Here is a 22396-nt window from a genome sequence, read left to right as displayed (position 1 = left end):
TTAATGAGGATATCATCTTTGACATTTAGTCCTTTACGTATATATTAGTAAGCTTTCCGTTGTATGCATATGTACCATTAACAATAGCATTTTGCTTGAAAAGTAAGAGTCATCAAATTGCTGCCATCCACCTATATGAAAAAGGTCTCATCCTACGACTTGATGAAAGCCTTCTCAGGCAAATTGTGATATAAGCCATGGAAAATCATATTGAATCAAAGCGAGATAGACAGAAAGCAGGGGAAGCGAGTCCATCGAGGTAGAATGGGCAATTCGGCTGAGAAAAGACTACAAAGAACCCAAAAGCGACTGAATCCATGCATTTTGTTCTAGTTGTGGCCTGAAAAGCTCCACGCATTGCCGCAGTTCGTCAAGCTGTATCTCTGTCGAGACTTCACCATCCATGTCTACGTCGGCGTCTGTGCTTGAGCGCGAGGCTTTTGAAGCCCAGGTACGAAGTAATTCTTCCACTATCGTGATGCCTTCCTCTGCGATGACTTCGGATGCGACATCTTGCGTAGAAGAGTTTTCTGTGACTATACAATCAGCTTTGATTCGGATGCATCCAAGACAGCTATCACCCCCTCCGAAATCCTCAAGCTCCTCAGCTTTGCGTCTCGCCAGCTGCGGACTATCAGCACGACAGATGTATGTCTATGCAGACGCAACCATACCTTGACGACACTCTCTGGGAAGTTAGCCAGTTCTGCAACGTGAATTCCAAAGCTCTGATCGGATATACCTAGCAAGAAAACATTGTTAGCCAAGGAAAACTTCGCTACAAGACGAGAAGGGCACCAGGCTCTACTTTGTACAGTAGCGTGATATCTCGCTCTTGATTCGTCGTTCCAGTCTGAGTAACATGGGCTACGACGTGTAAATTCTTGACGTGTGGTATCTGTTGGTCCAGCGCTGTCAGCTCGTGGAAATGCGTCGCGAATAGGCAGAACGCGTGAATCTGAGACGCGATGTGTCTGGAAAATATCGTTACATTAGCAGAGAGGCTGGGTACACGAGGTTTGGCTCACTCAGAGATCGCCCAAGCAAGTCCGAAGCCATCGTATGTTGATGTTCCTATTGAAGTTATTTGAGGGCGGTTGCTTTAACAGCAGATAGAAAAGGCGAATACCTCGACCTAGCTCATCAATGATGATCAAAGAATCTTTCGTCGCGGACTTCAAATCACGGTTAGACCATAGGCCTACTTCTACAAATATAGCGCTCACTCGAAGAATAGTAGCAGTTTCCAGCATCTCCGCCATAAAAGTGGAGATGCCCTTCAACTGACTATCACCAGCTCCAACTCGGCAGAGGACAGAGTCGAAGATAGGTAGCCGAGCTTCGGAGCACGGTACAAAACACCCTATCTGCGCCATGAGAGCAATAACGCCAGTCTGACGGATGTATGTCGACTTTCCGCCCATGTTGGGACCAGCTAACGAGGAGGAAGCCGCGTAAATATGTTACCTCTGACGCAATTGAAACGACGCACTGATTATCTGGAATTCACTTTTATCTGAGAGCGAGTAAGAAGACGGGGTGCAACGAATATACCCAAGCAGTCACCTCTGATCATCTCGATGTCATTGGGGATAAAGCTGATATCATCTTGCACTTCCAGACAAGGATGTCGGGCATCCCGAAGAATAAGATTGCCCGAGCCTATATAGATCGTGTTAGTCTGATCATGAATACGATCCAGGAGAGCGCTAACCCCGTTCTACCACCGTTGGTTTCACGTACGGTTCCGGGGCGTTGACAGAGACATGGGCAAAGCTTAAAGTAAGAAAAAATTAAGGAGTTGTGGCGAGAAAACGACCGATTCCCGTACCTGACTATCACATCAAGAGGAGCAATCACTGTGTCCAACAAATCCAGCACAGGGGTGTAAGTAGCTATGGCACTCCATGATAGGTATCAGCTGTCTATGAACGCTCTCTATGCTCACCAGCGATCTCCACGACTTGCTTCACGACACTACTTTGAGTCTTGGAGTACTGAGCAGTATAAGTCACGTATTCTTCGGCCAGCTCCTTTAAATCAGATGTAGTGAAGAAGACCCCTGTCTTCAGCGTGGTGATCTCAGTATACTTTTTGTTCTTGATTGCTTTGGCATCCTGGGATACTACTTAGAAGTGGTTGACAACAAAAAAGGGGGGCGAACTGACATTCTTTGTGACGCGGAAACAATAACCATAGGTGGCGTTGTTCTCCAGATGAAGCTTCTTGTCTAGCTCGAGGTCCAAGTCTCGCCCGACTTTACGATGCTCTTGGTCCAAGCCATCGCGTACCTACGCAAAGTCAATAAGTTCGCCGTAAACAAACCGTGGAGATAGTTGTCCTACCTCTGTCAGCTTCTCCGAGATTTTCTTCAATTCATTGTCATATTCAGGCTTGATGACGATATTGTGGTTGTCCAGCTGATCTAAATCAATCGTTTCTTCCACCATTTCGCCATATTTCGCCAGGCTTTCGGTATATTCCTACTCTTACGCGTCAATGACTCGCTTGGGAGTAACAGAGAGTGGTTTCATACGCACCCTGAGTGACCTGAGGAATACTTCTTCAATCAGCTCTTGTCCCTTCGTTGAGTCAACGTTCTCGAGGACAACAACCATATCGGGGAGCTATCCCTATTTGTAACGACTTGAGCATGAGACGTATGATCAAGCACACCTTCAACATGACTTGATAGACTCGGACAACATCTTCTAGTGTAGCAAGACCTCGTTGGAATCGCTTGCTCAGACGACGTAGGTCGGGCATATACTTCAGATATTCATCCTGGGGATTGTTCAGAGTCAGCAAAGTGAGCCGTGCTAATGGTGGCACACGACACCTGTAGTGTCCGGCGAGCATTCGTGGCTTCAACAAATATCTCAACGAGGTTCTGGCGTTTACCTAGTATCGTGAGGGAGAAAACGAGGACGCGTACGGTCTTGACTTACGAATCTCGTGAAGGTTAACCAAAGGTTGTTTCAGCCATGTCCCCAGGAGACGGGTACCTTGGGCTGTTTTGCACTTGTTGAGCAGCCCCAGCAGAGTTGTATTTCGAGTAACTGTCCCCTAAAAGTTCGCCTTAGTAACCCATCCGTAAGTTAGTGAATATCACTCTACCGAGTTTCCTGGCGCTTCAGTTAGATTGAGGGCGCGAAGGGCACTGGCATCAAGTTTCATATACTGGGTTAGGTCATGAGAGCGGAGGGTATATGTTTCGTGGTTTGACATGTCAGAAAGAAGTTGGAGGTACGTAATGAGGGCGTTGAGGGCTCCCGGTGCCACAGGGAGGTCGAGATGGGCTAAAGTATACATGTTATTGACGTAGCCTTCAATGATGGTCGCTTTGGAGGACATACGTATGAGTTTGGCTGGATCTGTTGATGTACTGGCCGACGGAGGAAGGGATGCGGGGGAAAGTATACGAATGACATCCTCCGCGACATTTTTGGACATGAACTCGCCTGGAAGAACAAAGTGAGAAAGGGAATCTTGGAGAAAAAGCGCTTTGCAGACTAGGTTTGCGTTCAGTGATGACTACACCACATCGGTCCAATACCGATTTCAGCGTGTTTAACTCAACATCTCTGTCGGTTTTCCCGGAAGATGTACCGGTCTGTACAATTGCTTCTTTGACAGACAGTTGTATTATTAAGGACTACCAATATGTCAAGATCTATTAGCAACACGCAAATGTTAGCTTACCTCAGTATTTGAGAACAGTTCGTTATCGACGAAGTCAGCAACCCCGAGTTCACGGGCATTGCTATCTGCAAATGCAATACCGACTGTCTTGGATTTCGCCTTGTCGCCAGTAGACGAAGGTGCGTTAGCGACTTTGATGGCCATGACAATTGGATTAGTGGTAAGATCGGTGGATGAGAACAAAAGCTCTTCAACGGCTTGGAGGTTTCCCGGTGAAGCCTACACCGATTAAGCATAAACTCATGCCGCTGAATAGAGAGCTGACCTCTTTATCTAGCCTGAACTTCGTCGACTTTTTGCTTTGACCAGGCTCCGGTACCCATATTTCTACTTTCAACTGTTTGGTGGTAAGAGCGTCGCGGAGCATCATCGTCGCCATATTGGGTCTGAGAATGACAGATGGCAATGATTTTGCTCCTATCCCAAGATGCTTGATGACCGAGTTCGTGTGGAAGACGTTGGTGGCAACGTAGTGTGCGTCGGGGCCGTAGCAAACGTAGAATTCTTCGCGGAAAAATAGACGAACGGTGCCAGTTTCCGGGGACTTCTTGGGCAAGCCATTGTAAAAGGATATAAATCCAGGATCCACGGTTGCAGCGGTATCCTGCTCGACATCTTTTTCTTTACCGTACATGAGAGCCATAGTTAGTGGTCAGTGTTGGAATGAAACGGCGCGGCGCGACAGACTAGTACATCACATCACGTGCGATGTGACAGTTCGCGATCGCGACTTGCCCGCTGCTGTCGAACCGTTCAGCACTATCATTAAGGACGGCTGTTGATATGATCATAATAAACTACGCTTGCAAGAGTCGCAGAATGGCATTTCGACGGTCTGATGGGGGTCGGGACCGCTGCGGCCAACGTCCAGACGGGCGCTTTTCCTTTATCGGGCTCGTAATCGGAGCTTCAATACTTGGCCGTAGCAGATGGTGCTGTGCACCGCAGTCCTTTCTTGCTCTCAACCACGAGGAACAACCTCCTTGTGCATTATTGAATTTGCCATATATATAACGCCCCTTCTGAAGTCTCTCTATTTGAATATACGCCATGGTTCGCTCTTCAGACATCCTCCTCATCCTTGTACGTGTCCAGCATGTATCGCCGAAGCTGTGAAGTCTGACATCAGTATGATAGGTTGCTATCCTCTTCCCCCCAGCAGCAGCGGCATTCATCACTGGCTGCAGTTGCGACCTTCTCATCAACATTTGCTTGACAACGTGTGCCATCCTCTTCTCGTACGCTCCCAAGCGCTAATACTAGTTTCTCCTAGGCTCGGGTACCTCCCCGGACACTTGGTGAGTCTTACGGTTTCTAGAGATGAACCCAACTAATACCGCTATACGTTTAGCATGCTTTCTGGCTTATATATAAGAAAATGCAAGCTGAGGAACGATACGGCAGTGGGGGCTTCATCTGTACGTCATTGTTCATCTGGGTAGTGTGACGCCCACTGATAAGCCTTTAATTGCAGATGTTGGCAACGGCCACTACGAACCGCTGTACCAGCCAGCACCAGGTCAACCACAAGCACCTTACTACGGCGCAACTCATCATGGATAAACTCGTTGCCTACCAACGACAATCATATCACTAATTATTTGAAATCGTGTAACCTATTCCTTGTTCTACACCATCCGCAATCATGTTGTCTTGATTTTCATATGAATTGATTTCGGTCTCGTAAGCTGGTCGAATCCTAGTGTCGCGTTATGGCAGGAAAGAGACATGGTGATTCGCAGACATACCGAATTTACTTAGGCTAACACCCCTTCCGCTATTCTTTACACCCGTCCATGCGAGGGCAGGATCAAGATAGTCACATCTAGAAATAATCTGAACGTCTGGATCCTGAGTCAAGTGTGCTACCAACCGGTTCAAAAACACCGTCCCCGTTTCGATTGCATCTGCGATCTTCAAAAAGGCTTCCTCAGAGTCGGGATTGGCAGAGGCGTTTGTCCATATCGAAGCCGTTAGACCGTAAGGAGAGTCATTCATTAACCGAATAGCTTCGTCATCGGATGATACCTGCTATGAATGAGCAACGTTGTCTTGTATACAATAGGGTGGGGGCAGCGAACCCTCTGTATGCCCACAACAGGTCCGAACGTCTCCTCCTGCCAAAAGTCGATTAATCTGAAGATACACAGAAGGAGAGGAAGTCTTACCATCATAATGTCCATCTCTGTGTAGGGCATTCGTCAATCTGCGATTGTATTTCAAAGAGAGTGCTCGTACCATGATTGACGTCAACCAAGACTTGAGGAGCCACGTATGTGGTCCCACTATCCCAACGTCAACGAGGAAGAAGTAGTACGTTGTACTAAGACGTACACTTTAGCGACCGGGAACAAATCTTCCGGGACGAGGGCTTTCGCGCCAGCGGCGACTGAAGAAACATGGACCCATGGATCAATGCCGAAACTTCCGACGATGAGAGGGCAGCGTACCAGCATCTGCTATCTGCTTTCGAATACGCTCCGCGCTAGCGAGACTAACTACAGGTCCAAGATTAGTACCCTTCTCAAGGGGAGATCCAAGTTTGTATTGCTGATAAGGATGAGTTCAGTTAATAACTTGACGGATGGTTACTGAGAACTGAACAGCGAGGACGTATTACCTTGACAACATCGACGAATTGTGATACGAAGTTCTCATAGATAGATTCGTGGACGTAGATTCGCTGAAGAATGAGGCTGTCAGGGGCTATCCAGGAGGAAGCAGTACAACATACGAACCTCGACGGCGCAGCAGCTCTGACCAGAGTTAAAGAATGCGCCTGAGTGATATGTTAAAACTCTAACGCACGATACACCCGAAGATAATCAAGCATACCATCCACGAGCTCAGCAACAGTATATTGCAAGTCTGCATCGGCCCTAACGTACGCCGGATCCTTGCCGCCAAGCTCCAGGGCGACGCCTTTGAAGCCAACTGCTTTGGATTCTACGGCAGCTTTTTCCACACCCTGACCACCCACAACGCTCCCCGTGAAGGAAACAAAGTTAACCAGAGGGTGCTGGATGACACGGGTAGTAAGCTCGAGTGGGAGATGCAAAACTTGGATAACATCTTCTGGAAGTCCAGCAGTCCTGAAGCAGGTAGCGATTATCTCGGCCGTCGTGGGTGTTTGGGGTGAAGGCTTGAGAAGTACTGAGTTCCCTGCAAGGATGGCGGGGAGGACGGAATTTATCGAGACAAGATAAGGGAAGCTGGACAAGACGGTGAGATATCAGCCTCTGTAAAGGCGAAGTGGATACGTACTTCCACGGCGCAATAATGAAAACGACACCGTGTGGCACTCGTTTAATAAACCGCTTGAATCCCGGCTTGTCGGTGTCCGTCAACGCAACATCGGAGAGAGATGTCGAAGCAATTGAGAGAAGATATTCCGCTCGCTCCAGGAAGCCTCGTACCTCTCCTGGGCCTTGGGATATCGGCCTATGCGATAATCTAGGCTCCCACCCAGCAGACTGTGATGAAAAGCACTGACCGGCCCATCTCCAACGACAATGACTTGGGAATTGTATCATCTTTGCCCATTTCGCGAAATGCACCCTGCATTATGGGGTTGCGTATGAGCATGAGAACATGATGTTCAGGCTTGACATACCGCGAATTTTCTACCGATAGCAATTCTCTCCTCCAAAGGAACTTTCGCCCATCTAGTGTGCGCGACGGAGGACTTCTGGATTGCGATATCTAGATCGGAGGCGGTGGGGTATTGAAGGGTAAGTAACGGCTCTTGTGTATGAGGGCAGATAGTCGTCTGTATGTTCGCCATGTTCCAGAAGTCCGATGGATAAGAGGAGGGAGCACTGAGTCGGATAACTTGTAGTTCACGAAGTTCTTGATCTAATCTAATCTTATCTATGATCTCAAGTAATTCGCCGCACGTGGGGACGCGTACTCGATCCCTCTTCAAATACTACCACCAATGACATCCTCCGTGTTCTCGCAGCCAGGATTCGATTTCTCCAATGAAATAAGGTATTTCTTGGTGCGAGCCCATAAACGTCTTGAAATTGATTTTGATGAACCCCAGAAACAACTTCTTGTCCAACAAAGGTGTACACTTACCCAAGGCGACTAGTACAGGAACTACTATCGTAGGCTGCCTGTTTAAAGATGGCATCGTGCTGGGTGCGGATACGCGTGCCACAGAGGGTGACATTGTAGCGGACAAAAACTGCGAGAAGGTTAGTCCTTCATCTCAACTGTTTCCGAGCTTGCGCGTTGTTTACTGGCTGATCATAGATCCACTACATCTCGGAATCCATTCGTTGCTGTGGAGCGGGAACTGCTGCTGATACCGAGTTTACCACGGCACTCATATCCTCCAACATCGAACTACATGCTTTGACTACCGGGCGCAAGCCACGCGTTGTGACCGCGATGACGATGTTAAAGCAGATGCTCTTCAGGTTTGCCTATCTATGATATGCGCCATCACGCAGTAAATGTGACTACGTCTGCAGATATCAAGGCCAGATCGGTGCAGCGCTTGTTCTCGGGGGAGTGGATAGCACAGGAGCACATCTTTTCACCATTCATCCGCATGGTTCAACGGACAAGTTGCCATACGTGACGATGGGCTCGGGAAGTCTCGCTGCTATGGCAGTCTTTGAGAGTGATTGGAGGCCCGACATGTCTGTGAGTCTAGAATCCTTCACTCAGTCACACCATCTGATTGGGGTACATAGCGAGACGAAGCATTAGCCCTCGTCACCGCCGCAGTCTCAGCTGGTATCTTCAACGATCTCGGATCCGGCTCCAATGTGGACGCCTGCATCATCACCAAAGACAACACGGAAATGCTCAGGAACTACGTCAAACCAAATGAACGCGTCGAGAAAGAGTTGAGATATATATTCCGCAGAGGCACGACGGCGTTCAAGAAAGAGTCTATCAGGAATCTCATTGTAAGTGAAGAAGTAAGGCCCATCGGTGGAGATGCGATGGATACAACATAACTTCGTGGAGAAGCCATTCCATTCTCTACCACCAGATATGCGTGCAACGCCATGTACTATTCGTTGTCAAGTCAAGAATTTCTCCGCGAAACCCATTTTAGTCTCTGATATTGGCTTTAGCGCCAGTACGCTTGACGCTCCCGCCTCAAATTCTAATCGATGCCTCTCCTCCACTAATACTGATTCCTGAAAACTCCTTGCTGGACGCTTCTACCCATTGAGAGCATATGACATATGACGTCTACGAACAAGGTTCGAGATATGTAGCCCATGGGCCAACAGCGCGTTAGGGAGTGAAGCTTACCTCAGAGTACGAGGACGGATTCATGCGAGCACGTTGGAACAATGGTGACCACGCACGCACGAGCTATACTTCTATCAATAGTTTATTGCAGGTAGGCATTTGTTGGCCATTCGTTTGTGAAAATTGTAACTTACGAGTTGAATAGTCACGATCATCAAGTCCACACCTGGAACTACCATCGCACGCCCACATTCATTAGAATACCTCGGGGATGTCTGGAGAAGCAGCGCCTCACGTCTGTGTGCGTAACGAGTACGAAGACGAGTCACGACACGGCACACGAACGCCAAAAACGAGCTATTCAGTGCAACCAAAGATAGCCGGACAGTAAAAGAAAGAAATCGGGCAGCCGAACAGCAGCGCCAGCATTGCTGCCGTGTTCAAATGCGCTCAGGCGAGCAGCGGCATTAGGTGTAAGATAACAAACATTTGGTCCTAAATGCGGTTGTCGTCAAACAGATCATCGCGTATTCCCAGCAGGCTCGTCTCTGACATCTCCAATGAATCAACAAAAGTGACACCGATTCAAGTCCCCATCTAGATGTGGGCTCAGCATCAGTTTAGCTTCGAGCGCCGCGAATCAATGCCTTTAAGTGACTGAGGTCTTGGATTCGCATTTGGCCACCCATCCCTGCCTCCCCCACATACAACAATATGAACAGTGCTCTTGAAATCGTGAACTTCGTGTTTGACACTCAAATTGTACCAACACAGAACACCCCGCCGACCGTCTCTCTCAAATTCACTGCGAAAAGATATCGCAACAAAGCAGGCCAACGCCTAGACCCCGCCGACAGCGCTCTGACGTTGCTCTTTGTACACGGCGTTGGGTATCGTGAGTCTTAACTTTGCGAGCGTAAATGATATAAGTGTTTTTGTTGATTGTGTAGACAAGGAGTCATGGGAGCCGTGCATCGAGGTCATCTTTCAACACTTCAACGCGGACAAGGCCAAGGCCAAGCTGACGGAGATTAGAGAAGCTTGGGCCATTGACTGGCAAGATCATGGTGACGCTGCATTGCTGAATAGGCAAGCTTTAAGAGCCAGAGGGGATCAGGGTATACGTGAGACGTTCCGAATTCCCTACACCGTCGCCTGTCTGATGACCATCCTGGAATATATTGTAGAGCCCAATGAATTAGCGGTTGCCCTATCCACGTTTGTGAACTCCCCCCATGTCAAAGGGCACATCCTTGTGGGTATTGCGTACTCCCTTGGCTCAGCTGGTCTGTGAGTGGATTACCCCTTATGAGACACTTACATTGTGCTCAACTAGATATCCTCGTGATCCAGGCTACTCTCCGTAGGCAACGGGACGGGGAATGCGCAAACTTACTGTTCTCTTGTTCTCATTGATCCCATTGTTTTAACCAAGGAGCTCTATCACAACGATCTCCAGTATCAAGCTACCTCGAAATTCCTCATCAAGGGGGCGAAGACACGTCGGGATGCTTGGCCAAGCAAGGACATTGCGTCTGCCTGGCTCAGCAAGAGATTCCCGTGGAGCGGCTGGGACCCTCGTTTCCTACGGTCATTTGTGGTGCGTTTTCTGCGCCCGTCGCAGCCCATCAACTGTGGGCGAGTTCTCATACTCCAAATATTTTCAGGAGCACGGACTTGAACAAACACCTGATGATGTTCGCCTCAAGTGCGACAAGAAGCATGAGGTTTCTTCTTATTCGCCATCGGAAGGCATATTTGAAGCCGCGAAAGCTTTCTCCCGTATATGCCACAATATGCCTATTCATGTTATCTGGGGAGAAACTCCCGATCTTACGTGAGACTCTGGTATAAGTCCTGACAATTCATAGACTGACGCGAGAATTGCAGTAGTAAGGATATGCGTGCAGCCTTGTCTGATGCATCCCAAGTAGGAGTAACGGCTTCCGTCAGTGTTGTTCCCGACACTGGCCACATGGTAAGTTTTCGCTAGTCTCGACCCCCTCCCTTGTTTCGTACAAACCTTTCGGGCTTTATCTTTCTGATCACTCTGATAGGTATTGCCACAGCACCCCAACGCTGTCGCCCATATAATATGTGGGATTTTGGATCAAACTCAAAGTGCGCTCATCTCGAAACGAGCCAAATTATAGTTACTGGCCGCGAGCTGGGTTGGCGTTTCCCTGACTTGCATCGTTGATACATACTAGAATATACTTCTTAGGGGTCGTGTTCCCAGTCACTCCACGATCTCGTCCCCAAGAGTAGTTTCAGGATTCGTATTCTTGCTACGGGCTAAAGATGCATGCAAGGAAGTAATCAAGGTCCTACATCGGTACTTCTACGCACATCACACTTGAGCGCTGTGGGTCCACCGAGCATCAACTCTTGTAATTGAAGCAACAGCGCAAACTATGGCTGTGACATTGCGTGTGAGGGAGGCCGTTGAATACACAACTAGACTATTTGAGACCCCTTCCGTTTTACCAGCATTTGTCGTGCTACAACAAAGCACGTAAACCCTACCATCGTAGCCACCTAGATGAGATTTAGAGCATCAGCTCAACGGCGAAGGCCACATTGATATCGCAATAGCTTACCCCGCCGAAGATAAACAGCTTGGACCATACAAAGGTATCGCCCAGCAACGCACCAGCAATGGGCGCGCCGGTAAGCGCGCCGAAGCTGGATATGAAGTATAGGATTCCGAACCGAACACTATTAAATCGGTGTCGTTGTTATGAAAGGAGGTAGCCAGAACGGCTCAGAGTGCGTACCCAATTTCGCCCGGATTCTGGGCAAGCGACGCAGTCGCGGGCCCAGCAAGGGATAGGACTGGCGAGAGTAATGAGCTTCTGGTGCTGTTACGATGGGAGCGCAACCTACAAGCACCGGAGGTGAAGCCGTAAATTATTGCAAAAACGATGGTAGACGCAAGCGTGTTGATTCCAAAGAGGGCGAAGATCAGAACGCCGTTGGCGAGAAGGACGGGAATGATGTTGTTGAACGGTCCATAGCGATCTGCTAGGAATCCTGGAATAATTCGTCCTGGAATTGAGCCTGCATTCATAATGGCGAGCTGGGAAAGGGTGACGAAGATCAGTCATGGCCGTCGTGACAGGACAACACTGACGGTGTAAAATGCCGTGTTCGGGTCCACGCCTTGTAGAATGGCGTAAAGTTGAAGGTAAAAATCTGGAGAATGTATGATCACCTAGCGCCTATGAGATATGCATCATGCACATACACGGTAGGAAGATTCCCCACAAGATGAAGAACGCGCTAATTTCCGACTGTCAGCAAGACTCTGATTCAGGTGATGAGTCCTGAAAGGTGCCCACCCGATGGTAATGATCACGTAGGGTATATCTGTGAAGATGGACTTCACGCTTGGCTTCTCAGCTTGCACTTTCGCAGCAGGATTATCCGCCATGAGTAGGTTCCCCACTGCCAACAACCCAAGAACAATGAAGGCCGAAGCGCGAACGCCCCATTCAAACCCGACAGAGCTTTTGAATAGCTGATTCAGCATGATTGGGAAAAATATACCGCCCACCGAGGAACCTATCGAAACACGCCGTCAACAAGCGGTACTGAAGTGACATGGGTGTTGGTAAATACCAGCAGCTACAGCGCTCATAGCAAGAGCCCTGTGTTTCCGCCAATGATGAGCTTGCACAGCGACTGCAGGGACGTAGAGCAGGCCGGCGCCGATACCAAGACCAATCCCCTGCGAAAGATACACTTGATAGTATATTCCCGGATGAGCGATCGACACCATGAAGAGCCTATCAGCAAACAAATGTCAGGAAAGGCAAAGAGCTACATGAAAAGGTGACGGACGAGAATACATATATTAGGCTGCCTATCAGATTGGTGTACCGCATGTATCCCATGTCTAGGAGCTTTCCCGCCGGAAGTCCCATGGCCAGAAGGAAGAAGAGTTGTGTGGACCCGACCCAGCTTACATTGGAAGCTGAGGCCGCGTGCGAGCGAGTGTAGACGTCTTGGTATACGCCGAACGAGTTTGAGTAGCCAAATGTGACGACAACGACCAACACTCTATGAGATTGTGAGTATTGCGTGCAACGAAGCCCTGAATGAGTACCCACCCTCCAGTGAGTGTTGCCCAAGCTTTGTAGCCACCGTCAACTTTGTAGCTTGGTTGTGAACGCAGGCTGTGCATCTCCTTCTCTGCAGAGGAATGTAATAAGTCAGTGTTGTTTAATGGCATAATGGAAGTCAAAGTAAAAACTCTGCTTGGGAATTCAAGAACACACCGCATGAACGCGTCGAGCCAGATGGTAAATTTAACAGACACAGAAACGTGAGGGAAATGATTCGTTCAGTTCTCCGCTTCTGGTACAAACGATGCCCTACATATCACTGATATGTGGACACACTAACGTCCTTCTCTTCGGGGCTTTGTGTTACGCGGATGGCACCGCAGTCACCGTCTCTGTAGGCCACATTGATTGTAGATGTGTGTGCATTTGCCCTTGATAAGAGGGATTCGGAGTGGGATTTGTTGCTGGGCGCTGTGGGCATAATATGGGTCCTAGGGTTTCCAAAAAGAGCCGAAGGGCGTATTCTAGACGATTTTGGCGGTAGTCAGCAGTGTGAAGCATTAATACGTTCAACTGCTTAGCGCTTAGCTCCTGGCCACGAATCGACTCGCAATAGGATCATCGCTATCGCCCAGTGGGATTACGGCTGACGAGTTCTACCCGTGTGGACTGGCTTGTGGTCACTCGTAGGTATGTAAGAGCGACCCATAAGATTAGTTCCGATACTAGTGATACTTGTAGTTGTTCGTGTCTATGTCTAAGCGGCGCCATGCGTCAAAGAAAGATGAATCCGAATTTCCCCGGTTCTCACGGTCGACAGGTTACTTCTCAGTTTTTCGAACTTGCCCCATCGCTTGGATCACGATATATGTTTCAATGGCTCTACTTGAGCCACAGACGGGTGTTACTGCTAATCAACACCAATTCGCTACTCAATCTCGATTCTCAAGATTCTATTCGTTAAGGAGAGATCACGGTGAACGGTGAACATACTTCCATTGCAAACCCCACGTTGCTCAAGCTATGTAGGTCCGTCATTTAGTCTCTGTCTAGTCTCTAAGTGATATCAAATTATCTCCTTTCAAGCCCGGACCTTTTGTGTCGGTGGATGCAGAAGCAGACTCCATTTAACCTCTGGCCGTCCCGATATTCATGTTTTGTATCAGCGGACTCTCAGGATATCGCCGGCGTATCAACTCAACCGCCGGAACAACGACGATATATTAGCATGATATCACTCAATGGGTGTTTTATAACCCCTACGATATCCCGAACATGAGTGGTGTTAGCAACACTCTGGGCGCAGTGCAAGCTGCTACAGGTGCGAGCATCCAAATTACTTCACCATCGATTCGTCCGATCACGTAGTTAGCTGTCTCCGGGTTCCTCCTTGGATGCTTAATTGTCCAAGGATACGGGTACTTCAAACGCTATGCTCACGACCCATGGGGTATCAAATGTCTTGCTAGTATTCTACCACTCTTTGTTGGTGCGACACTTACCTAATTCACAGGTACTCTTGCTATTGCGAGTGTCCATTTTCGAGTGATCACCTTCATTCGGTTAATTTTGTTGTTCAGGACGCTGGGAGCTGCCCAACAACTGTCTATGGTGGCTGCCGATTACAACATGTCTATTGACAACTTTGGAGAACGTGATATTCTCGCGAGGCTACCTACGTCCTTTGGCGTAGCGTTCTTCCTAGACCTCTTTAATTCACCTCTCGTTGAAGTATGTTGGTGCTCTCCTGATGATCCAGGACCTCTATTGACCCTCTCTCTCGTAGAGCTTCTACTTTTGGCGAATCTATAAACTGACCGATAAGCTCTGGCCCTGTGCAATAGGAACCGTCCTTTCTTGGCTTCGTTGCGCAGGATGGACCGTGTTTGCAGCTCAGGGAGCGAAGGAAGGTTACAGTAATTTCTCCCTCCTCGACAGTCACACGTGGCTGCTCGCTATAACCGTCGGATACGGCCTGGTTGCCAACATCTGTGTCGCAAGTATCATGGTTGTCTTCCTCTATCAAAACAGAAACACTACTTTTATGCGGTATGGCTCCTTATCTCGTATCGGGAATGTTCTGAACCCCTTGCTCGCATAGAACTAAAGTGATCATTGATCGCCTCATATTGTACACCGTCCGTGAGTGCTGCTTTGCCTTTGCTACTGGTCCAACTTCTCATTCGCCTTACGCAGAGACTTGTTTGATTACCGGGTATGACAGAAAGCTCGCTTGATCACTCCGTTTCATTTATCGAGAACTTTAGTCTTGGCTATGGTACTACGCTCGTAACGGTCGGTGATAGGTTTCTCTGTGCTTAGCTTATCACGGACTGACTTCTTCATTCAGTTCCTTACAATGAAGCATACTTGTGGGTCTACAACTCGCTATCGTGAGTCCCAAGAAGACCCTCACCGCTTGTTATAGTTATCTGGCTAGGCATCTTAGCTTGTACTTCCAGAGGTGAGGATCTCTGTTCATCGAAGTCCGGCCAAGTATTGATCCTCGACCTTCTGAAGTCTGCACGAACTGTCTATTAGCCGAGTGCGATCTTCTACTTCGTCCTCAGTTTACGGTCCTCATTTCTTTCAGGCTCAATGATCGCCCCATGCGCCCTCGCCTAGGCTGCGAAATGTATAGGTCTGATGCTACGCCTGATACCGATACTCCTCTGGAAGAGGTAGAACATCATTACTCCAAACTTTTCCAGTACTCAACTCGGGAGTAGATCACTAGTTCGCCCATTGTGATCAACATATCTACGGAGCGTGCCCTATACGTGGGCTCTGACCGCCACGGGACGTCCGTATCACCGAGTAGAGAGGTAGCTACTATCCTCATGTATGTTGAGGCCTCTAACCGATCCTTTTAATCAACAGGGGAAGATGAATGTAACCTAATGCCCGTGTGGGCTAGAGGATGCCGGATAGAAACACAACACGTGTTGCATGTTCATGCCCCGCACTTTATCTAATGCAATGACTTGCAGGGAGGTTAATGTTGCTTGCAGCAACGAATATGGCTCATCGCAGAAGTCAACATGTGCATCTTATAATGCTCATAAGGAGTCTATCAAATGTACGTCCGTCAGGCTTCTGAATCAAATCACCGATACGGAGCTCCATTGTAATCCAACACAATGGGCACCTCATGAGTGACATCAGGCTCCTAGAACCAGCACGCATCGTATCGCGAGAAGGAGCTCACTCGATGTTAAATACGAACCCCGTGTGAAAAATACAAGCAAGAACAAAGTCAAACTAAGAGCTACAAGACTGACACAGACGCCCGAAAAGCGCCATCCTTGGCACTCTTATCAGTATCGCATATTATTGTCATCGTCTTTATCTTGCTTTGTTTATTTAATGCAATTATCCTTTCTGGGTAAACGACGCGTCGCGTTAATTACTCTCAACCTCTACAGGACAAACACCAAATGTCCTCTAATTAACGATGCCATCAATAGACTGGACACCTCAGCGAATTCGCGATGTCGTCCAGAATATTCGTCGTCGTCGCTCTCCGAGTCTGGATCAACGTCCTCCGATAGGTCAACATCTGCTGGACAGAACTGCGCCAGAGCTGCTTCGCGCGCAGCAATTCTCGTTTCGTAGCGTTGCTGCTGGCGTCTCTCACGTTGTCAATTTATTGATGGGTCCGCGCTAAGTAATTGGTCGTAGCATCTCCACAAATCCGGCGCGTCACTTTGAAAGAGATGAGCAAGCTCGTCCAAGTTGAACTCCTGCAATGACAATGCCGTGGCCTTCGACGCTCCACTTGACCAGCGTAGTCTTGCGACGCAGTTCGACATGCCCACTGCCGAATATCCGTGATTGATGCAGGGTGCGAGAACAATCCATCCATGATGCTTGTCGTGGTATTGGCTACATCGCCCATGCTCCCATTCAATGATTCACTAGCGACGAATGCGACGAGAAGGTCTGCGATCGAGATGCTGTGATCTCGTAGAAGGGAACGAAGTCCCGCGACAGGCTGCGAGGTGAGTGGCATCCTTGATCCGTTGATCGTCCCTGGATGAAACACACCGCCTTGCGCACAAACCACCACAATCCATAGTGATCCTTCGCTTCGCTAAGATTGTTTCGCTGAGGTTAGTGCCGGTATTTCATCTGTTTCTTGGAGCCCGCTATGGATTACCCATCATGATTTACAGTCTGCTAAAGGTCCACAGTCGAGAAAGACAAATTCGTGCCAATCATGCAGGTACCAAGATTGACAAAACATGGACCCACATACGAAATCAATACACTGATGTCCATCTTCGTCGTCGTCGGGCTCGCTGATATAAGTAAGTCACGCAGCACCTGGGCGTTTGCAAAAGGACAACATGGGACGACCATGGATCATAATTATTGCGAAACGATGCTAACAATTATCAGCGGCCTTGTAGGTAATTCTTCCGCTACATACTTGGTGAGTTTAAATGATGTTTAAAGAATAGTTCGGAATCATCAGACTCCCCTGATCATCAGAGCGTTGTGAAGGGGCCACATTTGTCCGAGTAGTAAATGTGCTATCGTGGAGCAAGCTTTCCCTTGCTTTCAACTTTCACTTGTACAAGGTTCACAGTGGCATTCGGTGCAGACTCACAGGTATTGTTGCGGTTTAGAAATCATGGCCAGCCAAGAATTCTCCAGTAGCAACACTACGGGCAAGTACCCAGTCTCCTGTAGCTGCGCGAAGTCTAATAATGTGGATAGTAGCAGAAGCAAGCACTTCCAACATTACGCTAGTTGCTATCTTCGACTTCACCCAAATATTTGGATTAGTCTTACTGGGAATTGTACTCCTCACGGCTGCGTTGGCACCGTCTATTCGCCGGTCGCCGGCTTGGTTCAACTTCCTCTCGACTTGGGTTTTATCTTGTATTTCCTACCTGGTCACGCTCGGTCAACAAACGGGAGAGGAGCCGGGTTTCTCGGTGTGTTTACTGCAGGCAATGCTAGTCTACGCCGCTCCAGCAGTGTGAGCCTCAATCTCAATCTTTAATCTAGCTTTGTCGACGTCCGCTTTTCTTTAGCACGGTCACAGCTGGTCTGTGTTTTTCGATCGAGGTGGGTGGGTTGTTCATTTGGACATAGCTCATTCGACTAATGTGCACCAGATGTGGCGGATCATTACGCGCCCAGGGGGTTCATCAGGAGGAGGAGCTTTGTCGTTTAGAGACTATGGCGCAGTGAGTCATTGGCCATTCTATTCTCTTTCATCGACTACCTCTCTAATGTGTTGGTCCTAGGTCATCATCGCTCCTTATGCCGTCCATTTGTTTATTTGTGGCGAAGTGTTAATTGTATTATTCGACCGATACCTTTGATTGCTCCCGTCTGATTCTTCGCAGTTAGGCCTGAAGGAACGCGAGCTGGTCAAACGCGACAGAACACTCATGTTTTGTCACATAGATTCTACTATACCGTGAGTCCTCTAAATTCATACAGGCGGACATATCGGTTTACACGCTGTCTGCCAGCGCGTATGTTACTGGTGTTGTGGTCATCTGTGTGATTCTCATTGCGATGGGCTTCGTTGGTGCGTGTCAATAACCTTGGAGCTGATTCACATCCAACGCCTTCCGCCCAGCATCCATAGCCATCTATATACGCAGACACATGGCGGCCTCTCGCCTTTTTCAAGGCCGGCAAGTCGTGAATATCCAGAAGATGGTCTTCCGTTTCGGTGTCTTCACAATCCTCCCAGTGTTTGGGCTGGCGTGAGTGTTCTGCTACTTGGGTATGATTCATGCGAACATACTGTTCCAGTCTTTCTATTACCCAAGTTTCATCCAAGCGATCTGGTCTCGCTGATGGCATACTGACGATCACAATAGGAACACGTTCGTTTCTTTTGACTTTTGCATGCGCCCGCAGCTAACCCCTCCACCCCAGTACCTGCCGGAGCGGCTCTCATTTTTGGAACGCAGAGCGTAAGTCAAAGTTTGATTGAGACCACTGCCCCGGTTTATCGTGCCTTCTCAGGATATCATGCGTGTCTGGATGTTCTGGAAGAAACCGTGCGCTTCGAACGCGCCGCTCGAGTCGGCAAAGTTAGCGATAGCAAGTGTATGACACCGTGCTCTGCTTCGCTCTTAGCTACGGATCGCGGTCCCATTCTCCGTTGGTAAACAGTTTGCCTTCGTTTCCTTGTTAACTTTTGTACTGCATATGATGAAAGGATCCCAAATACCAATTCGGAGTCCGGACCGTTGGCTGTCATTCTCTGGGTCTTGACTCTTTCCCAAGTGCGAACACTCCTTGCTTCCAAGCAGGCCATGATAGCGCGTTTCCTGGTAATTAATTCGCGACAGTATCAAGTTAAATAGACACATATCCCCATTCCTTGAGCCATAACATTTCCTCCTGCAGGTCTCCTTGAGGCATTCTTACAACCCACGGTACACAATTCGAACGCAACCATGCTCAATGCCCAGCTGAAACCATTTGCAGCAAATTGAGGCGGTGACCAGGAAGAAGGCCGAAGCGTTGATGTCGTACCGTGTGACGGTACTGAGTCTGATCCCATGTGGGACCCCGGCTACCTGTTATCCGGAGGCAGCATATACGCGAGGGCTCAAGCGCTCACAGCAGGATATGGACAATATGATTCGGATAAGTCATTTATACTTGTCCGAATAGAACCATTGCCCCTCATTTGGTGATATCAGGAGGACGGGTTCTGCGACCGCCGCCGACGGGGCTGTTCATTCTCATGCAGATTTTCTATCCAGTTGGGGAGCAATTGGAAACTCGTGATGGGGAAGGCCTTGGTGGGACCAGACGCAGTATTGAAAGTGGATGCTCGGAGATACAAGGGAGTGTCAAAAGCGCAGGAAGACAGGCATTACGTGTCATGATGCCAGCACATGGTGGGGGTTGAACGTTGAAGGTACCGCGCTCTTCTCAGATCTCAACGCCGATAACTGCCCGCAGAATTGCAGAAATCACAACTCACAATACAAACTTACAATACGGTCAGTCGGAGGTTGATAGAGTCTTCCAACGAATCCGATCAACATATCATGATGTTGGGGAGCTTCACGCTTTGGTGCTTCTAAGTACGGTGTTCAAACTTCAAATATAAAAGGTTGGCGCCTTCGTTCCTCCATTCATATCGTTTGAACTCAATTCAGAGCAATCGGCAAGAAATGTCGCTGGTGTACACAACCCCTGAAAAAAGCACACCATTGTACAAGCCAATAACTTAGTGAGTCGGATTCACATTGCACTATCGTTTTTTACAAGCTAACACGACATGCGATGGCGCTCTGGAGCTCTCTCTGCGAAATAAGAGATGCTATTCCCAAAGGGCTTTTTGAAAGGGACATGCGACGAGGACTAGCCTACTTGGGACGTGATTTGACATTTGCAAGCTTCGCGGTGTGGTCGATTTGGGCGACCGATAATATTTTGTTGCAAGGACCGGTATCTCGACTACTTCATCCAGCTGGCGTTGAAGGCCTACGGTGGCTTGCTTGGATTTCCTAGTAAGACCCTTTAAATGAAGCCCGATATACGCTCCTACTCAAAATAATATTTTAGTTGGTGGTTCCAAGGGTTGATATTGACCGGGCTATGGGTCATCGGCCACGAGGCAAGTGTGAGCATGCGTTGGTTTTCTCTCATTGGCTGACCTCCTGTAGTGTGGTCACGGAGCATTCTCAAGGCATCGGCGAATTAACGATGTCATTGGTTTCGTACGTCCCGTGCGCATTCATTATTCATAGGCTCAGGCTTATGTCGTTCCAATGTAGATCATCCATACGTCACTTTGGACTCCGTATTTTAGCTGGAAGGTCTCGCACCATCGCCACCACATTAGTAGTGGCTCTATGGAAAAGGATCAAGTATACGTTCCAAAAACACGCTCCGATTTGGGCATACCTCAAAAAGCGACATCGCTAGACTATCAAGAAATCTTCGGAGACACTCCTCTATATACTCTGTTCACCCTCATCCGCCAGCAAATATTGGGTTTCCCTGCATATTTGTGTATGTGGTATTCCATGTCATCGCGATGTCTGCCTTGATTCTAATGTTTGTCTCAGGCTTCAACATTTCAGGTCCAAAAGAGTATCCTAAATGGACGAACCATTTCAACCGTAAGTCACGTCTCCCTCCCGCACAATCAGTTGTTCTGAACTACGAACGTTTGGTAGCTAACGCGGTCATATTCACTCCGTCGCAATGGAGGGTAGTAGTAGTATCTGATCTAGGCATCGGGTTCATGATCTGGTTTTCTTACATCTTGTGTTCTACATGCGGCACGGTCAACGTCCTCAAGTATTATGCTATACCGTGGCTGATGGTCACAAATTGGTGTCTGTTTATTCGCTTCCTTGCAATGACTTTGGACTCACTCGAACTGTGCCTCTAGTTATTATGGTCACGTACCTACAGCATACTGCACCTGAGGTTCCACATTATCGAGGAAATGCTTGGACCTTCACTCGAGGAGCAGCAGCCACTGTTGACCGAGATTTCCTCGGTTGGCAGGGTAAATTTTTCTTCCATGGTGTAGCTCACTATCATATCGTTCATCATGTTCGTCACGTCGTTTATACTTATGACATTTGCAACACTGATCTTTATTCTCCTTCAGTTTTTCCCAAAAATGCCGTTCTGTGAGTAAATATCGAGGTTGCTGATATCTAGAACTTAGTCTTTCTATAGACCATGGAGAAGAAGCTACCCGTTATCTCAAGGAGTTTCTAGGGATTCACTACATCTATTCTGATGATCCGACATTCAAATCATTGTGGGATACGTATAACAAGTGTCAGTTTGTGGAGGACGAAGGTACGGTATTATCTGCTTGAATCAGATATTGACCGCCAACAACACCTTGTCTGCCGTAGGCGGGATCCTGTTTTATAGGGATAAATTAGGTCGGCCGTCTCGACGGGCCACACAAGAGATAGACGGCGATTTATAGACACGAACCCCGGTCACCCCCTGTACGAAGAATGTTCCTGAGCCTGTATATTGCATGAAAGCCGATGTCTCATCAACGTCTCCCCCCAAGGCGGTGATAGCCAGACATGTGGTCCGCGTACATCTTTTTTTTTTTCACCCGTAGGTAACCTGAGGGAACGCAGTCAAGTACTCAAGCTCTAGAGTCAAGCGTACATCGCCAAGGCTCCTTACCTTTACCATTGTCATCACATTCTCATCTAACGGAACTTCGGTCTGCAATGGAAGGCAATATGCTGAACAGCATCCCCCTTGCCCTCGTCATCGCATCCATTGGCATGATGGCAGGGGGGAGTTCATCATATCATCATCAAATTTGTGCCGTGGCGACGAGCCGGCGTTGTTGAAATAGCACGAAGCCGGGCATGCTTCACTTTGTTTCCTTCCCTCGCTTCAGCGGCGTAGAACCATTGGTTCCAAGGTAG

General features: G+C 48.4%; 9 protein-coding genes across 9 annotated transcripts; 6 read left to right on the top strand and 3 right to left on the bottom strand.

Moving 5' to 3' along the window:
* Positions 1–288: 288 nt before the first annotated feature.
* Positions 289–4345, bottom strand: MSH2 (MutS-like protein; the record flags this gene model as incomplete). Its single annotated transcript, XM_036775593.1, has 22 exons — positions 289–530; positions 582–624; positions 675–742; positions 799–974; positions 1029–1074; positions 1130–1175; positions 1227–1435; positions 1493–1516; positions 1567–1662; positions 1715–1776; positions 1832–1895; positions 1949–2117; positions 2169–2291; positions 2346–2483; positions 2541–2627; positions 2677–2784; positions 2840–2901; positions 2949–3066; positions 3118–3461; positions 3514–3655; positions 3703–3921; positions 3968–4345. The coding sequence occupies 22 exons, from the start codon at positions 4343–4345 to the stop codon at positions 289–291; spliced, it is 2964 nt and encodes a 987-aa protein (XP_036631612.1).
* Positions 4346–4752: 407 nt separating this feature from the next.
* Positions 4753–5265, top strand: PC9H_006038 (uncharacterized protein; the record flags this gene model as incomplete). The annotated part of the gene is made up of 5 exons (XM_036775592.1): positions 4753–4785; positions 4840–4922; positions 4976–5000; positions 5054–5120; positions 5177–5265. The coding sequence occupies 5 exons, from the start codon at positions 4753–4755 to the stop codon at positions 5263–5265; spliced, it is 297 nt and encodes a 98-aa protein (XP_036631611.1).
* Positions 5266–5345: 80 nt separating this feature from the next.
* On the bottom strand, positions 5346–7486 carry PC9H_006037 (uncharacterized protein; the record flags this gene model as incomplete). The annotated part of the gene is made up of 14 exons (XM_036775591.1): positions 5346–5401; positions 5451–5527; positions 5576–5730; positions 5784–5819; positions 5871–5887; positions 5941–5987; positions 6037–6091; positions 6153–6252; positions 6323–6385; positions 6441–6481; positions 6538–6914; positions 6967–7143; positions 7196–7260; positions 7316–7486. 14 exons carry the CDS (start codon positions 7484–7486, stop codon positions 5346–5348), a joined length of 1437 nt encoding a protein of 478 aa, XP_036631610.1.
* A 153-nt stretch (positions 7487–7639) lies between these two features.
* PUP1 (proteasome core particle subunit beta 2) lies at positions 7640–8675 on the top strand (the record flags this gene model as incomplete). The annotated part of the gene is made up of 5 exons (XM_036775590.1): positions 7640–7692; positions 7748–7901; positions 7960–8126; positions 8181–8355; positions 8406–8675. 5 exons carry the CDS (start codon positions 7640–7642, stop codon positions 8673–8675), a joined length of 819 nt encoding a protein of 272 aa, XP_036631609.1.
* A 958-nt stretch (positions 8676–9633) lies between these two features.
* PC9H_006035 (uncharacterized protein) lies at positions 9634–10760 on the top strand (the record flags this gene model as incomplete). Its single annotated transcript, XM_036775589.1, has 5 exons — positions 9634–9814; positions 9870–10043; positions 10107–10209; positions 10273–10519; positions 10587–10760. 5 exons carry the CDS (start codon positions 9634–9636, stop codon positions 10758–10760), a joined length of 879 nt encoding a protein of 292 aa, XP_036631608.1.
* A 616-nt stretch (positions 10761–11376) lies between these two features.
* PC9H_006034 (uncharacterized protein) lies at positions 11377–13467 on the bottom strand (the record flags this gene model as incomplete). Its single annotated transcript, XM_036775588.1, has 11 exons — positions 11377–11457; positions 11520–11637; positions 11697–11754; positions 11806–11998; positions 12053–12114; positions 12167–12201; positions 12261–12483; positions 12541–12707; positions 12763–12981; positions 13032–13113; positions 13323–13467. The coding sequence occupies 11 exons, from the start codon at positions 13465–13467 to the stop codon at positions 11377–11379; spliced, it is 1383 nt and encodes a 460-aa protein (XP_036631607.1).
* A 794-nt stretch (positions 13468–14261) lies between these two features.
* Positions 14262–15887, top strand: PC9H_006033 (uncharacterized protein; the record flags this gene model as incomplete). Its single annotated transcript, XM_036775587.1, has 13 exons — positions 14262–14307; positions 14359–14445; positions 14500–14717; positions 14773–15035; positions 15088–15128; positions 15183–15201; positions 15254–15281; positions 15337–15358; positions 15415–15450; positions 15507–15531; positions 15580–15667; positions 15716–15811; positions 15867–15887. The coding sequence occupies 13 exons, from the start codon at positions 14262–14264 to the stop codon at positions 15885–15887; spliced, it is 990 nt and encodes a 329-aa protein (XP_036631606.1).
* A 2225-nt stretch (positions 15888–18112) lies between these two features.
* PC9H_006032 (uncharacterized protein) lies at positions 18113–19070 on the top strand (the record flags this gene model as incomplete). Its single annotated transcript, XM_036775586.1, has 8 exons — positions 18113–18184; positions 18245–18298; positions 18347–18420; positions 18476–18534; positions 18586–18715; positions 18765–18838; positions 18891–18928; positions 18981–19070. 8 exons carry the CDS (start codon positions 18113–18115, stop codon positions 19068–19070), a joined length of 591 nt encoding a protein of 196 aa, XP_036631605.1.
* Positions 19071–20258: 1188 nt separating this feature from the next.
* Positions 20259–21817, top strand: PC9H_006031 (uncharacterized protein; the record flags this gene model as incomplete). The annotated part of the gene is made up of 9 exons (XM_036775585.1): positions 20259–20485; positions 20541–20598; positions 20642–20695; positions 20753–20990; positions 21047–21100; positions 21158–21319; positions 21376–21542; positions 21601–21622; positions 21672–21817. The coding sequence occupies 9 exons, from the start codon at positions 20259–20261 to the stop codon at positions 21815–21817; spliced, it is 1128 nt and encodes a 375-aa protein (XP_036631604.1).
* Positions 21818–22396: the final 579 nt, after the last annotated feature.

The sequence above is a fragment of the Pleurotus ostreatus genome (assembly GCF_014466165.1).
Source record: "Pleurotus ostreatus strain PC9 chromosome Unknown scaffold_4, whole genome shotgun sequence".
NCBI classification, from domain to species: Eukaryota; Fungi; Basidiomycota; class Agaricomycetes; order Agaricales; family Pleurotaceae; genus Pleurotus; species Pleurotus ostreatus.
The sequence above is the reverse complement of the archived record's forward strand: the minus strand, read 5'-3'. Positions and strand labels throughout refer to the sequence as shown.